General features: G+C 46.1%; 1 protein-coding gene across 1 annotated transcript in view; it reads right to left on the reverse strand.

Annotated features, from left to right (window-relative positions):
• The window catches only part of DOK7 (docking protein 7), a 37,457-nt gene extending 20,917 nt beyond the window's left edge, over positions 1–16,540 (reverse strand). Inside the window, exons 1-5 of the mRNA XM_054999554.1 lie at positions 16,453–16,540; positions 16,227–16,272; positions 12,345–12,575; positions 10,503–10,703; positions 2,719–2,838 (exon numbers count right to left, since the gene is read on the reverse strand). Of these exons, the coding sequence (XP_054855529.1) occupies positions 2,719–2,838; positions 10,503–10,703; positions 12,345–12,575; positions 16,227–16,272; positions 16,453–16,512 (658 nt within the window). The 5' untranslated portion in view covers positions 16,513–16,540. The remainder of the gene's footprint in view (positions 1–2,718; positions 2,839–10,502; positions 10,704–12,344; positions 12,576–16,226; positions 16,273–16,452) is intronic.
• Between the last annotated feature and the right edge of the window lie 371 nt (positions 16,541–16,911).

The raw sequence follows: 16,911 nt of genomic DNA on the forward strand, positions 1-16,911 counted from the left end.
AGCAATGCTAGTTCCCAAGAGATATATACCTCTCCAACCTGAAGCCTCAAAGTGTATACTGACAAAACTCTTCTCCCTCATAGTCACATAAGTAATACAGGCCTGTGAAAAAACTTGCATAAAATAAATACTTGTTCTATATGAATTTGCTTCCCCCCCTTTGAACTTTGCTCCCAGAAGCTCCAATGTTAAATGTTCCATTCTGCTCACATTGCCACTGTAGATATAGAGCAGAACCACAAGTGACAAAGGGCACAGATTGGACACTTGTCTGCTTCCCTCAAGTTTTGATGGGAAATGTAGGCAGCTTGGCGGAATGTTGGACAAGTGACAGTTGAAAAGTCTATTGGACAGCAGTCAGAGAGCGAAGCTGCGAGACCAGGATGCCTACATTTCCCATCAAAACTTGAGGGAAGCTGACAAGTGTCCAACCTGTGCCTTTTGTCACTTGTGGTTCTTCTCATAGAGGAACTCACAGCAGCAGTGGAGCCTCCTCATAGCGATAATCCTTATGCTTTCTCCTTGCACCTGTTATTACCCCCCACCACCACCACTGGAGAGCTTTTGGCTGTACCTCCCACCAAACAGCAGTAGGTATACTTCCTACCATTAAAAAAAAAACCCTATCAATCAGCCCACTAGTAAAAGGGGAATGGCAGGCCCAAAGGAAAATGGAGAGCTAATTGCCCTAGATGTAGGTGGGGAGGCGCAGAAATCCTGAACTCACTTTTTATTACGATCTTTATAGAAAGATCATACCAAACCAAGTTTGGGAAACGTACAACAAAGCTGGGGAAAACCCAAAAGATGGACAACAATGACATCCTGTGACAGCCTCCCTTCCCCCCAAATATTGCAGTGGGAGTGGGAGGAACGCTGAGAGAGACCTTGCTCTTTTGCAGCAAAACCTGAAAAGCAAAACCAAACCCTTGTGGTCTAAGCTTTCATGGATAAAGCCTATTCATCAGAGGCAAACTGAACAATAAATCTGTTAGCCTTTTGTGGCCATGAAATGCAAGAGGTACAGTGTCTATTAAGCAAAACTCCCAAGTACAAGATAAGCACATTCACAAGCACTGTAACTATGTCAGTTTAAGTCCTTGTTAATACAATTTAATATCCTGTTAGATTCTAATTCAGCAATTATTTATGCTACAATAAATCCAAGGTGTCACAAAATTCCTTTTTGTTTATAAGGAAGGGGAGTAACTGTAACACACATCACAACGAACTCTGCCACGGAGTTATGATCCCTTGCAATGAATCAATAAACGTTTTCCATGAAGCTATATTGTGCTTAGAAAGTAAAGGCAGAGAAGGAAGGCACCGAAATGGCCAGGATTAGGTCCGAAACAGCCAGGATAGGTTATGTCAGGGTGTGTGGCATATGCAAATCAGCTATGCTAATGAGACACTCCCGGTGATGTCAAGGGGCATGGCATATGCCAATAAGTTATGCTAATGAGTTCCTCCAGTTCTTTTTCTACGAAATGACCCCTGGTAGTTATACCTAATTGTAATGCCTGTTATTACTATTTTCTTGAAGATTTGAATGCCTTACTTCCAAGTTTTTGACAATGTGGAAGGTAACATTACTGTGAGACACATGGTCTCTTGCTTCACCAAGAAGTTAATACAGCATGGGCAACTAGAATAAACGCAGATCGTTAGGATACTCAGGTGAATTTTACAGAGACTCAGCTCCATGTGGCCAGCAGATGCCTCACTTTTGGAGGGAGCCTCCGCATGACATCATGCTCATTCTATGGACTGTGGACGGAATCTACTCCAAAAGAAGCTGGAGGCATGATTTAGAAAACAGGGACTAAGGTGTTGCCAAGATGCTTTTATCCTCCTCAGGACTCACAAAGTGACTGAGGAAGATGCAGCTGCTTTCTGTACTTTTTCTCTAGGATTAGGATTATTGTACAAGCAATTGCCTTTTTCATTTGACAACAAACATGACAGATATGTAATGCATCTTGCCATGGATTATTATGGCTTGTACATCTGATGTACCTTGATTATTTTTACAGCTTGCATATGTGGATCAATGTTATATATTGTACAATTTTATATTAGGTGGATCTTCAACTATCCTCTCTACAAGACTGTTATCCACTGGATTAGTTTAGGGTGCTATTGCTGTTGTCTTTGTTATATAGGTTTCCTTGAGGAACTCCTTTTCTCTCTTTTTGAAGGGATATCTTGAACCACTGACAGCATTCTTAATCAAGTTTCCCCAGAGAGGCTAGCCTTGCTCTATGAGACACAATTAAACCAAAGGCAACATTATCCTCTAAGCATTGGCTAAAGGGGAAGAACCATAGCTAAGAAATTCATTAACTGGCTTCTTCAGCAAAGCGAGCCAAGAAAAAAAAATCGATTTATTTCAAAAGCCCTTAGAACAATTTTAATACAACTGTCAGACTGAAGAACTTTGGAAACAGGCTGTACATTCCAAGTTAATTTGGTGCCTGTTTAGCTTTTAACATTTGTGAGCACTTAGATAATCTCAGGCAAAAATTAGCAGCAAAAATATGAACTACAGCAAACAAGCACATCCATTACATGTTATTTTGCATTTACAATTGATGAATGCTTTGTGCTTTCTATGTCTTTGCACCTAGACTCTCTTATCCACTCCAATCAGAGCCTTATGTATGAGACAAGACAAATTCCCTCTTTACCTGGTTACAGTATACTTCCTATACTAACCTGGTAGGACTGGACGTAAGCCAAAAGGGCCTTTCATTGGGGAGATGCCATGAACAATACAGTCAAACAGAAAACTGATCTTCTCACCATCCATGCAAGAGAGGAAAAACACACCAGCCCCTGCAAGAAAGAAAAACACACAGAGCACATGTAAATCTAAGCAAATTTAGATGGCACATTATACAGAATGTTGAAGATGCTGCAAGCAACCTAAGTCCTGTGCACACGACATAAAAAGGGAATGAAATTGCATCCACCAGCCCTGCCGTACACGTAGTCAACCACATGCAGACAACTCTGAAACCTTGAAAAATAAAGTTTCCAGCCTTCTGAGTGGAGCCTTTGTATATATCTCTTTATTCTGAATATTTTCATCCTACCTTTCTATTTAAAATACACAATTAATACATAAGTAGACTTTGTGTCATCTCAAAGCATTATCCAGAAAAATGCACTCTGCCAGTCCCTGGCAGTTAGATCCCTTAGTCCTCCACAGCAAACACACAGGTGATTTGGTTGAAGTAAACTTTATTGGAGATCCATCAGTTCATGTTGATCAGACAGTGAAAATTGGCAGAAGTGACATGTATAGGAAAAGCATGGTTAGTTATAGAGTAAAGTCCCACCTCCAGGTTAGCAGCTGAAATTCTGGCGCGACTGCCAGAGACAAAAATTATCACATTTTAGACTACATCTACAGAGTAAGCCTCATTTGTGTTAGGTGCGGCAGGGCTCAAGGCCGCTTGCCGTCAAGCGAAAGTATTTTGCTTCCCCGGGAGAGTGTTTTACTTCAAAGCAAAGATAACACAGTGAGCTTCTAAACAACAGACACTGAAAGGCACTCAGAACTCTTCACAGTGTCAGAGGACCACTAGGCAGTATACAACACCCCCATGGCACGTATTGTAGGCAGGCATACATGACACACTCATTAGTTACCAGAATCCAAAGGCTCAGCCCCAGGAACTCTTACTGGCTGCATAGTACTAAGGAAGGACACCACTAATCCAGTTATTATAACTACTTTTGGTATAAAATTGAACTGGTTTTCATTCTATTTTCCAACACAAAGGATTTCACCATAGAGAAAAACCAGTCTCATTCATGGATCATGATAGATAGAGTTTTCAGTTGGATACTAGAAATCCAGGCTGTGTATAACGCCAGTCTTTCTCGCAGCTCAGAAAGTTTCCCAGGCTCCTTTCCACCCGTGTTCAGCTGCCCTCTGTCTAGATGTTATCAACAATGAGAAAGTTTCTTGCCATCTCCAGTGCAAAACTCCTTCTAATCAAATGGCAAGACTGATTACAGCTTAAGCCAAGGCCTTCTGAACGATGACTCTGTAGAATCAGCATAAGCTTGCAGGCCAAGTACAAGCCTATTTACAGCTTAATTAACTTCCTTTTCCGGTGTAGCTGATGCAGTCCTGACTGCATTGTTCGGAGGACACAAGAGAACAGAAGCTTTCATAGAGCATAGATCCAGAGGACTTAGCTGTGTTAGTCTGTAGTTGCAAAATAGTAAAGAGTCCAGTAGCACCTTTAAGATTAACCCACTTTACTGTAGCATAAGCTTTCGAGAACCACGGCTCTCTTCATCAGATGCATGTCACTGCGAACAGTCCTTCCACTGTTCGCAGGGGAAAGAGGGGCATTTTCTTGTGCCAGTCTTATGAGCAGAGTACTAAAATGCAGCTCAACACACAGCTGGGAACAAGGTGAAACGTGTTTTTTGCCATATTATGACCAAAGCGAGGTTTCTTTTACTGTAGTTCTGCTACCCATAAAGAATCTGACTCTAAGAAATATCTTTGAATAAACTTCTTCAGTGCAAAATAGATCATGATCAAATTCTCTCAAATTAAGTTTTTGTCATCTTTTCTTCTTATGTACGAACTTAACCAAATCAAAATCTTTTAAAAATTGCATTCAGTTTTCCTCCAAGTCCTAGAAACTATCAAGAAGTGTGTGAAAGCCACCCAAGGCTGGTTTTTAAGGTCCCAGGTAACTGAGAAGACCTTAAGCTACTGCACAGGCCAGGGGGATTTCTCAAATTACCAAATCCATGTGCCTGGGGTCAGGGCTCTTACCAGTCATATGGTCTGTGCAAAAACTTTCAAGTACAGAAAATGACATTAAGCTTTACTTGTAGAAGCAATAATAATAATAATCAGGATTTTAATTTGTTTGGCAGTTATTAGACAACAGCGACACTCTGTGCAACTGCTGGCCAGCATCCCCACACCGGGGACTGAGAATGTTAACCCTGTGAGTATCACAAGAGAGCTAGTGCATGCTTGCTCCACCACACCCATGCTCCGACCTCTCTGGACTGTTATTCCATGAGGAAGCACCAATCGGGGGGGGGGGGGGGCGGGAGACAGCCTTTCTGCCACCTGTTTCTTTTCTTCAGTACTCCCTGGGTTAACAGTCCCAGTTGGAATGGGGGAATGATAGGAAGCCACCTGTCCAGATCCCCACTTTCACTAGTAAAGAGAAGAACCTCTTCCCAGGGGCATAGACTGGCCTACCCTGCCCCCTCCAGCGGATCGGATCATCCTCGCTGCCATGGCCATCCGCCTGGCGTCTCAGACCCCAGCAGCACTGAAGTTGGTTGATAGCACTCCCCCCTTACACGGGCAAGACCCTGCATCCCACCCCATTTGCCTCACTGCCATATGAGGGTGGCCAAATGGGACAGGGAGAGCAAACAGCAGCAGCCCCCATGGGATCTCCACTCCATTCAGGAGCTGAGCCACCCGACAGAGCAGAGGCGCTTCCCTGGCAGCCCCAGGCAGGGGACCACCCCCAGGGATGTGCCGTAGGGCTGCTCCAGGGGAGAGTAGGAGATGGTGGGGGGAGGTACTGACAGCAGTTCCTGAAGTCAGGGAGGAACTAGTTGTTCAAAACGGTCTTTACTGAACTGCCAACAATGAAAAGGATGTCTGGCTGTATGTAACCAGCTTAACCTCGGCTGGGATGGAAACTGCGCCTGTTTGCACAGTAGTCGGAGCCATACAGGGTCATGGGTGCCCTGGCCAGAGGTTATGTAGGGTGCCCAATGAGTTAATTGGGCATGGGGGAGGGGGCTCAGCCACTATTGGGCACAAGTAGACTGGTCCCCATAGTAGTTGGCATCCTATGCTCCACCAGGCTGTTTGGGTGGGCATGGGGGAGATGACAACCAACTTTTCCTGTATAATCGGCACCTACGGGCTACCCCATCATTTTTTGTGGCATAACTTTCTGCCATAGTTGGGGGCATTCCCATGCCTGTGACAGCTTAGGAATCCAACTAACTCCCACCCCACCTCATGGCCTGCTGGCGCATGGACTTATGCCCTGGAAACGCCCACGCCAAGCCACCTTGGCTGGGCACCAGCAGAGAGCCCAGGCAAAGTGGCATCAGGCCTGTGGCGGAACAGGAGCTGGCTCTCAGTCCGGGCAACTGAGCCGCCGTCAATGGCCTGCTAGCCCCGCTATCTGCCTCCCACCATCCCTGGTGGGCGTGGCTCACACTCTCCGTCACTGCCACCACTCACTGCTTTGTACACCGCCTGACTCGAGGGGCAGTGAGACCCCTCTGGCTGAATTTCCTTACTGGGAAATGAATTGCCCAATCTTCAGTTGGGCCCTGGAGAACTGGCAACCCACCAAGGTCTAGCCTTATCAGTTTCTCCCGGGCTCCCTCATACTAGCAGCAATCATTTCACCCTTGGTAACCATTTCGTTACAGGGCCACTGCACTGTAATGGGGGGTTGCGCCAATGTAAGTCCAAGTTATGTCAGCATAACTCCTAGTTGGCTTCCATGGTACTTCCCCCTTCCCCTCCCCTCCTGGATTATGCTATCACAAAATCTGTTCTGCGAGCACAAAATGCATGCTCATAACTTTCATGTTTTATGTCATTAACTTTTTTCTCCAAGTCAGAATTTATTTATTTATTAAATGTACCCATATCTGTATAAGCACTCAAAGCAACCTGTATAAAGCTAAATACAAAACAATTCACATAAAGAAGGATGAAATAGACCATTGATAGATAAATAACACTGCTTGAATTCCTTCATAATAAAATGTCGTTTCTGTCAATAACAAAGTGAGGCAGGAACTATGTGTACCCTTTCAAGTATGTCCTTCCACAGCACTTACTGCAAGGCCAAGGGAAATGTGACAATGTAAAGAAGGGCTTTGGTTTCATCTCTCTATATTAATTCTCTGCCAATTAGATGTCAGAAGGCATGATCGCCTTCACTTTAACGTGAAGAAAGGTTTGCAAGGTGCATTATTCACAGAAATACCAAGCGCTCTCATCTATCCATCTTCCCAGCCACATGGCCTCAGCCACATGCTCCCACTAAACAACTGCTTGTTGTTTCAAGGCAGTCTGGATAGATGTACAAGGCCATAAAAACGAAAAGAACAAAGAATATTAGAGTTTCTACCCCAAAGGAAAAATAAAACATATTACTATGACAACGGAGAAGCAGCAAAATATTCAAAGTGGAGAACACAAAGTTTATATATGTAACTGGGGGAAAGAGGAATTTTGGTGCCACCCACCCGGCTCATATGTTGTCTAGGTCCATACTTTTAGAAAGCAATCAATCAATCAATCAATCAAGCTAGCTAGCTAGCCTGCTAGCTATACACAAAGATAGATAGATGACAGATGGATAGATGATAGGAGGATAGAGGATGGACAGACAGACACACATAATTGATTGTGTGTGTGTGTGTGTGTGTGTGTGTGTGTGTTGGTTATGTGGATGGGTGCATGGCACCAAAACTCCTTCTTTGTGCCCCCAGTTACATGTAGTAAAACAATATTTTATTTATTTAGCCGGTTATACATCGTACTCCCCTTCTCCCAAGGCCAAAGGTGGCTCAGCAAGCTTCCATGGCAGAGAGACTAATGAAAACGTGCGTCTCCCAGATCTTAGTCCAACACTCTAACCACTATTAATGATGCGATTCAATGTCATCTTACTTCCAGTTTCCCCATCTCCTGTTTCAGGCTGTTGTCAGCAAGGAAGTATTGGAACAGCAAGGGTTCAGAGGAGCGAGCAACAATCAAGACCACACTTAGTTCAGCGAGAGGGCTGCATACAAGGGAATAGTCTTCCAGGACTAGTCTGACCCTTAGCCAGCATTCCTCTACTTTCTTGAGTCTGTGGGTATTTAATTTTGAGAAAGGGTGGCAAGCACCACGACAAAAGAAAAAGGTTGTCATAGAGGGTATGGTCAATCACAAAATGGCTGCCATGAGGGGAAAGCCAGTCACAAAATGCCGGGAGGCTACAAGCTGTGTGTTATCCTACAAAGGAGGCAGCTGCTTCCAGATGGGTGCTCCCCGCAACTGCAAAGGTGATGTGTCCTGAGCTCTTCTGAAGCATCTCTGGCCCTAAGGAGGCAGAGGAAAGCTCTGGTTTGTTCTTTGCTTTGTGGATGAGAAGTTTATTTTCCATTTCCAAAGGAAAGGAAGGGTTCACTTCCTCCACGGCCACAGGGAGAAACTGCTAAGCTCAGAGATACAAAGATTTGTGTCTATGGCCAATGACACTCAGTGGTGACGTGCCAGCCTGGGAGGATCTCAGTTCTTTGCTAGTTAGTTAGCAGGAATGGAGTGGCCTGAAGCTCCATTCAAGACCTTTTTGGTTTTATTTCCAAGATTCAAGAAGCAAGTGGGCACCAGGGAATACAATGACAAGCACCTCAATGGAGATCACTGGATTAAGAACTCCTGCAAGAAAAGTGGGTCTCAGGCCCTGCCTCCCTGAAGAAGACTGCTCAAGTCTAACGTGGCCTTAATTGGACCGGGAATCCTATAAGCTGTCTTGATATGGCAGGTGAAGAGAGGTTCTGGAACTCCATGTGGTTTGGAGGTACGAGGTTCCGAGTGAGCAGGAATCAGCTCTACTTTCTCAGTTGAGAAAGAAGTCCCAGCTGCTTGGGAAGGGGCAGGCTCTTTCTGATCACTCACAGAGATTTCTAGGATGTCCTGGGGCTGTCTCTTGGACTGGCTCCTAGACTCTAACCTCCCGTCAGTGGGCTTGTATCCTCCCTTTGATAAGGAGCGACCACCATCTTGATTCTTGACAGTCTGGCTCTACTGGATTTCACTGGTAGTCGCTTGTAGGGGTGGAAAAACATTGCATCTGTTGTTTTATATTGCCAAGGAAGGGGAGAAGAGAAACTCGAGTTGCATTTTTTATAACCATCATGCAGTCTATTAATATCTATGTGCATTCTGAAAGTCTCTGGAGATGGGCTGATGTAGGCCTTCTTAACCTTCTTTTTGAGCAGTAGAAAGCAACTTTCATCTTAGTAGCTCCAGTTGGCAGAGCGGATGCGACGGATAGACATTCCTCTGGTATCCAGATTCATCCAAATACTGTGGAAATGCCAATGTTGCTGCTTATTGAAATGGCCAAGGATTGACATATATCCACTCGTGTCTATGTCCACTGTCCACTGTCATCCCCAGCAGCTTCAAACTGTCCCTGACAGCCAGCCCACAGCCAGTAGGTTGATGGCCAGAGTCCCAACTTCTCCAGTCCAGAGGAAGAATGACATCCAAAGCCTACCAGCTGTGGGAAAACATATATGTCGGTGCTGATCAGCTGTTTGTCAGTACCAGCTGCAGCTCGGGAGACCACTGACCACCAAGAAAGAAGGTAGGACCACCTGAAGCACTGGGACAGTCATCAGGGCCGTGGAGGCAGAGCAAAGCCAGGCAGTGCCAGGCAGCTTCTTGGAGGGAGGGGATGGTCTTAGGAGGCTGGGGAGGGATATAGAAACCCCCATAACTCAGGAGAAAGGAAGACTTTCAGGTTCACTCTGAGAGCACATAATGAAAGGACCAGAGGAACCTAGACTGAAGTGGAACTCCCTTTTCCTTCCCTTTCCATCCCAGGCTGAAGCCCTAAGGAGTTCCCAGATGGCAGGCAGGAGAGATGAAGATGCTTTGCAATCCATTGCACACACAACACACAGATCTGCTAGTTACTGAGGACAGTCGAGAATGGAAAATAAGTAAGCTTTGTTGGCAACATAAAGAAAAAAAGTATGAATCAAGGGGTTTTGTCGTGGGAATGTATGCGCCTGCACTTTTGAGTAAATGGCAAAATGTAGCTAGTGGGCACATTTGTTTCAAGGTGTAAAGAACTGATCAGAGGATGATAGTAAGTTCCAGAGGGTGAAACTCTGCCCTTGCTCCTAACTTTGAAGAGGCCAAGGGAAAGGAAGTTTTAAAATATTACAAGCAAGTTGCCCAGAGCCTATCAAATAGGGTGGAGCGTAATCCGAAATAAACACATTCCTATCTGCTCACTTTGTACAAAACAAAAACAATAAAAACAAAAATGTACTCATTGCAATAATAGTTCCTGCTGATCACAGGAGCTAGTCCTGAATGATCTTGAACGACCATGTGAAATTCCAGAATATTAGACTTTTTTTAACAGATGTCTTTATGTTTCCTGTGTTTTCTAACTTAACTACAAATCTCTAAGTGATGAGCAGCCTACTGGGAGACCTTGGGTCAGCCACAGCTCTTCCAAAGCTGTCTCACCCCCACCCACCTCACAGGGTGATTGTTGTGTGGAAACCACTTTGAATGGGTTATCCTGAAGGGCGGCATATAAATCAAATGTTGTTGTAGTTATTGTTGTTGTTGCTATTACAAAGATGTATGCATGCCTGCATGACCTCAACCCAGCAACTCAGAGGTAAGTCTTTACCAGTACTCAAACAACAAAACAAAACAAGTGTACATCACTCACAGAAGCCACACCGAGTTCCTCCTTCAAAGACAAATCCATTAGGAACGGCTCCGTAGCGTCGTAGATCAGAGAGTTTCCATTGCCCCATTATAGCGGGTGGGATATCTTTTACTAGTACTAGAATATCATTGCAGAAGTGGAGAGTTGCTGGACCACTTTCCAGTTTAGTTCCAGGTGCTACCACAACATGAAACCTGTGAACTTCAAGGTTTTTTTTTTTAAAAAGAAGGAACACAATGAATTAAATTAGTTGCCAATTTTTTTAAACAGCCAAGTGTGTACAAAACAAGATTTTGCTAAAGCTATCACACAAATTTTCCTCTCAATAAACGTTACTGTAATGAATAAAAAACTGGGCATTTCCCAGGCCCTACAATGGCGAAGACTGGACTACTGTAGTCTAAACTACTATAGTGGTATACGTGGGAACTGTCCTTGAAGACAACTTGGAACATTCAATCGGTTCAGAATATGGTACCCATCAGCTGACTAGGGCTAGCTGCAATGTTTTTAACATGCCTATGTTGATCTCATGCTAACTGCACTGGCTCCTTAATATGTTTCCAGGTTCAATTCAAGATGCTATTGCTTAGCTTTAAAGCCCTTCATGATCTCCTTACACGAAATCAAATGCTTTGTTCAGCCCATCAACTCCATCCTTGCTCCTTAGCAGGCTTGATCCCTAACTTCAATCTCTTCCATGCCGCCATCTTTCTTACAGGGTCTCCCCCTCACCCAATGCTCCCTTTGAGATTCAGATCCAGGATGTCAAAAATAAAGTTAAAAATGTGTGTGAGCACACACAGGAGAATCAGTGTGCTTGTGTGTTGGGGGAGGAACATTAAAGAAACAAGTTCTGTCTGACAATTCTCCTCTGCAAATGCCTTCTCCCTACTACATATCTGCCATATGAGGAAAAGTCAGGGGGGCATTCCCATCGTTTCTTGCAATGTGTGGTTGCAGACTGATGCCACAAACCAACTCTGAGTGATTCCGCACACGTTGGATAATGCACTTCCAATCCTCTTTATAGGTCATTTGGAACAGAATTTTTTGTGTGCGGAACAAAAAATCCACCTCAAACAACAAAGTGCATTGAAAGTGCATTATCCAACATGTGCGGAATCAGCCACAGTATGCTTTTTGCACACCAATATTAACTCATATGTGTGAGATGTACAAAATGTCAAGGCCAGTGTGGCATAAGAGCTTACAATACAGGCTCACACAGGTGATTTTTTTCCCCCCATGACACCTTTGCACTCTGGTCGTATCAACAGGGCCTAAGTGACATTATAAGGATCAAAAGAAAAGAGGGAAAAGGACAGCCACTGAAGAATAAACCTAATAAAACAGCATATATATTACTTTTGGTGAACCAATATGGGTATGTCATGGGAATGACAATATGGAATATTTATAAATGTATGTTATATATGATGTTAGATCACAATTACATCACTGTCAACAACTAAAACAGGATATGGAATGGAGGGTGACAAGAATCCTCATAGAGTGGATCTGGCAGGGGACCAAATGAGAGAGCAGGAGAACAAAATAGGTACTGTTTTAATATATTCTCTTCACATGGAGGTCAAGGCAGTAGAGCCAATATGGTTCTATCCCAACCTGTGCACAGGAATTCACAACAGTAATTCAACCAGGATATAAAACCCATGGACAAAATCACAGAAGGGGGCCATACTTAGCTCAGTAGAATTTTTGATTTTTTCCCCCTTAAACATCAGGTTTCTGACCCACATCACAAATTCTTGAAAAATCTTTAGTTTCAAAACCCACGTCAAGTTCTTGCTTTAGCAAAAATGAAATGACCAACATTACCTTCACCTAAACTGTAGCGGATCCGCACATCCCAGGCCTGCATCGTTTCCTTGTTCTCAAAACCCAGCATAACGACCTGAGTCAAACAGATGATGGCAAGAGCATGGTTCAGACCCTCGTAACAGAGCCCAGGGTCAAGGCCGCAGATGTCTTCCAAAGTTATGCTGCTCCGCTCCTTCAGGCCTTTCAGTCGTTCAGACCTTTCCTTGTACACCAGCAGAAGTAAACAATCTGAAAGACAGAAACCTGTCATGAAATCGGATGTATGACAGAATACAATCAAGATCATATGGGTTTTATTTGGGGTTTTTTAATTAATTCATGTATTTGTTTTTATTTCATTTTACCTCACTTTTCTTCCAGATAGGGACCCAAAGTGACTTATATCATTCTCCTCTCTTCAATTTTTTTGCTCACAACCCACCCTAGGAGACAGGTTTGTCTGAGAGTATGTGACTGGCCTAAGGTCACTGTGCAAGCTTCCATGGCAGAGCAGGAAATCAAACTTGGGTTGCCAAGATCCTAGTCCATCTAACCACTGCCCTATACGGGCTCTCATTTAGAAAATATACATGCTGCCTCTCCAGAGACCTGTTCAAGGTGGCTTACAACTAAGGTAATAAAACAAAGCCATTTAAACATTACCATTTAAAAACAGGTCAGTGCCATTAAACCAAAGTACTACAGCAGCATAAAATACACACTGAGCAGCCTAGAATGACGTAAATAAAATAATCCTCAGCCCAGAGACAGACCATGAAGCATTTAAAAGATAAACTCTCTTTGATAAAAGCTCAGTTAAAAAGTTACGTTTTGACATGGAATGTTAGGGATTTTAAATGTCTTAGCATGCTGTATAGCTCTATCCCTGCTTTCTTTTGACAGACTGGACCAAAGTGGTCTTCTAAATGCAGTTCTTTTATATACCAGGGAAACAGGATAAAAAACCAATAACCATTATTCATTAACAGGGATGATAACAACAACATTTGATTTATATACCGTCCTTCAGGACAACTTAATGCCCACTCAGAGTGGTTTACAAAGTATGTTATTATTATCCCCACAACAATCACCCTGTGCAGTAGGTGGGGCTGAGAGAGCTCTGAGAGAGCTGTGACTGATCCAAGGTCATCCAGCTGGCTTCAAGCAGAGGAGTGGGGAATCAAACCTGGCTCTCCAGATTAGAGTCCCGCTGCTCTTAACCACTACACCAAATAAGGAGGTTCAGTAAAGAGATTTAAAACTTTTTACAGATAACACACAGCTTTTGCTGGGCACGTCAAGTTATAGTTTCAAATGATGAGTGCACAAAACAGTTAATACCCAAGCTTACATTCTTGAAGTGAATACTGGCCTTTCCTCAACCTCAGGATTCTCTGGGTTTCACCACACGAGCAGGGCCGGCACACCCATTGAGGCAGGTCCGGCCCCCGCCTCGAGTGCTGGGGCACCGGAGGGGGCACTGGGGGCGGGGTCGTGCGCCACGGAGTTGGCGTGCCTGGCCCACAGCTGCTGCAGCCTGCCAGCCCTCCTGCCCCGCACCGCCGCCACCCACACACGGCTGCTGCTGGGCGCAACAGCTGTGGGCCAGGCGCGGCAGGCATCCATGGTAGTGTGCGGAACCTCCCCAGCCACCTGCTGCGCCCGATTGGAAGTGTAGGCAGCCTCTGTGCGCCGTCCCAGCTGCCCGCTGGCCAATGGGGCCGGCTTGCTGTGTGATGACATCACACGCAGTGAAGTCATCATGCAGTCTGGGGGCGCACGCACATGCACACAGAGCAGCCTCAGGCACCAGAAACCCTGGCGCTGCACTGGCACACGAGACAAAATACACTTGAATTACACGGGCAATTCAAGTGTATTTTGTAATTCGAGTGTATTTTGTCTCATGTGGTTTGACCCTCATAGTATATATGTGAGCTCCTCTCAGAAACCACAAATCATTAGCCAGTTTCCCTTATAAACTGGGCTTTTGAGACAGCTAGAGTATCTTGCTCAAGCATTTTGTTACGCTAGCCTGCTTTACTGCAAGAGACTTCTGCGACTTCCAAATTCTCCTGAGAAAGAATTATCAGCCTACCCCTCTGTAAGCACAACCTTTCTCTAAACATTTATTGATTTAGCCAGCTTGCTTCAGAGCAGACTTTAAGACCTATACAGTCTTCTGAGACAGGTTCTCTTCCTCTCTGGAAACGCAAATCTGGTCTGAACTGAGCTGACAGTGAAAGAACTTTTTCTCTCTCCTTCTCCCTTCCCATTTGGCTTCCTCAGCCACCCACAGGCCCTGACTGGTTGTTAAACTGCTCTGCATACACACCAAACTGCCTCCCCAAGGTCTGCCCTATCGCTACACGATTAGATATGTGCCTGGAATTTTGTGCTGGGATTCTTTTCTGCCTTGCACTGATAGTATATAGAAGTCCATATTTACAAAGGCGGTACCAGTTCAAAACAAATAAGCAATCTACAGAATAAGCATAATCCAGGGGAAATTAATGGAAAATTAAAATAACTTCCTCTTGGAACAATGGGGCTTAATATTTATAACTTTGTCTGGGTTATAACATTTCTGTACACAGAGACAAAACTTTTATATTCTCCAAAGTTATGAACCTCACTGCATTTCTCTCAGATTTCGGCCATGGTTTTCTGGGTACTACAAATGTTGTACATAATTTTATATAGTTAAGATCAGCATGCTTGGCTCCGCATCTTCTCCAAGAGCTGAATGAATTTAAAAGTGAACCAAATGAGCATGGAGAAGATTTTTTAGGTCAGTGCTTCAGAAGCAAAAGAAAAGGCCATCCATTAACTGACAAACACGCTGTGGGGAGGGCAGAGGAACCCTACAACCCTAGGAATGGGTCTCCAGAAGAGGTGAGGCAGAGGGAACCCAGGGGAAAAAGCAGCAAGGAAGGAGGGAATTTAACACAAAGTCGGCAGCCAGCTGGCATAGGTCTGACAGCCCGAAAAGGGCACAAATAATGACCAGTTAATGTTTAGCATGCAGGGCCATCTACAGCCACAGCTCAGGCAGCTGGGCATATCAGCTGTGCACAGCCTTAACGCTGAAGATCTCAGGTCAGTGCTTTGGCCTAGATAGGATGATGGGAAACTCCTGAGCTGCTGTCAGGGACTACACCACAGAGACTAAAAGTGAGAAAGGCAACCAACGCTCCCCTCTGGAAAAATCACCCTGCAAGCAGAAAACTAGCACAACAGAAACAAGCTTCAGGAGATAGCCCATCTGGATGACGTGCTACCTGTAGGCAACTTTTATACGGAGGAACAAAGTTTTTGAGTCCAGTTTTTGAGCACCTTAAAGACCAACAAGAGTCCAGTTTTTGAGCACCTTAAAGACCAACAAGATTTCCCATTGTCTAAGCTTTCCAGAGTGTAAGCTCCCTTCAGCGGAGCTTGGGAAGGCTGGGAATCTGGGTGTTTTAAGGTGCTACTGGGCTCGACTCTGGTTCTTGTGCCGTAGCCCAAAACAGCAACTGTTTACAAGGGGAAGTTCCAGGAGTTTAGCCTGTTGAAGCAACAGAAACCCAGGGGTACCTCAAAGTCGAAGGGCACTTATTGGGGAGAAATCATTCAACATGGCTGTCTGCGGGGCGCGGCACTCGCCCCTCAGATACTTCTGCCCGCTCCCAAGCCGCGCCCGTCTTTCGCCACCGCCCCGCCCGGTTCGGCGCCGAGGACTCCAGTGATCCGCGCAGCCCCCCGGCCTTGCGGCCTCCGTCTGCCGGCGCCTCCCAGCTCAGCTATATTTAGCCCGCCGAGCAGAGCTGGAGGCGAACGGAGGGACTCGCGGTCGGCCCGGGCAGGGGCGCAAGCAGCGCCCCCCGCAGCGCCCCTGCCCTCCCGGCCCGCACTCACCGGCCACCGGGGAAGGTTTGCGCAGCACCACCCATCTATTCTTCCACTGCGGGGACGGGACGGGACGGCGAGGAGGGAGAGAGAAAAGGAAAGAGAGTCGGTCAGCGGGCGAAGCGCCTTCGTCCAGTCCCCGCCACCACCCGCCGCCCGGCCCCGACCCCGGCCCAGGCGCTTTGCGCAGGGCAGTGCCCCCCTCCGCCGGCAGGTGCAGGGCCGGGCCGGGCACCTTCTTGCCGTCCCTCCACTTGAGCTGGCCCTCCACCACCACCGCCGCGGAATCCGTCATCTTCAGTCATGATTCCCGACAGCTGCAGCCGCCGCCTCAGCCGCCGCGGCCGAGGGTCACTTTCAAAATAGCTTTATTGGGTCGCGGCCGCCACGCCGGGCGGGAGGAGCTCCGGCGGCGGAGGCGGGCCGGTTGGCGGCCGGCGCCTTCCCCCCAGACGCGCCGATGTCGCGGCCGCATCCCCCTCGCCGACCCTCGGCGCTCCAGTCCGTAGCGGGTCGTGCGCTCCCGCGGCCTGAGGACCGATCCCGACGTTTCCCTCGCGCTCTTTTGAACCTTTTCAGGCGCGGCTGAGGCGACGAGGGAAGGCGCCCGGGGGCACCTTCGTGGGCGCGCACGACCTCCTGCCTTTCCCCTGGGCTGCTGGCAGCCCCGTCTGAAGAGGGCTTCTTCGCTCGC

The sequence above is a fragment of the Eublepharis macularius genome, chromosome 15 (genome assembly GCF_028583425.1).
Source record: "Eublepharis macularius isolate TG4126 chromosome 15, MPM_Emac_v1.0, whole genome shotgun sequence".
NCBI lineage: Eukaryota > Metazoa > Chordata > Lepidosauria > Squamata > Eublepharidae > Eublepharis > Eublepharis macularius.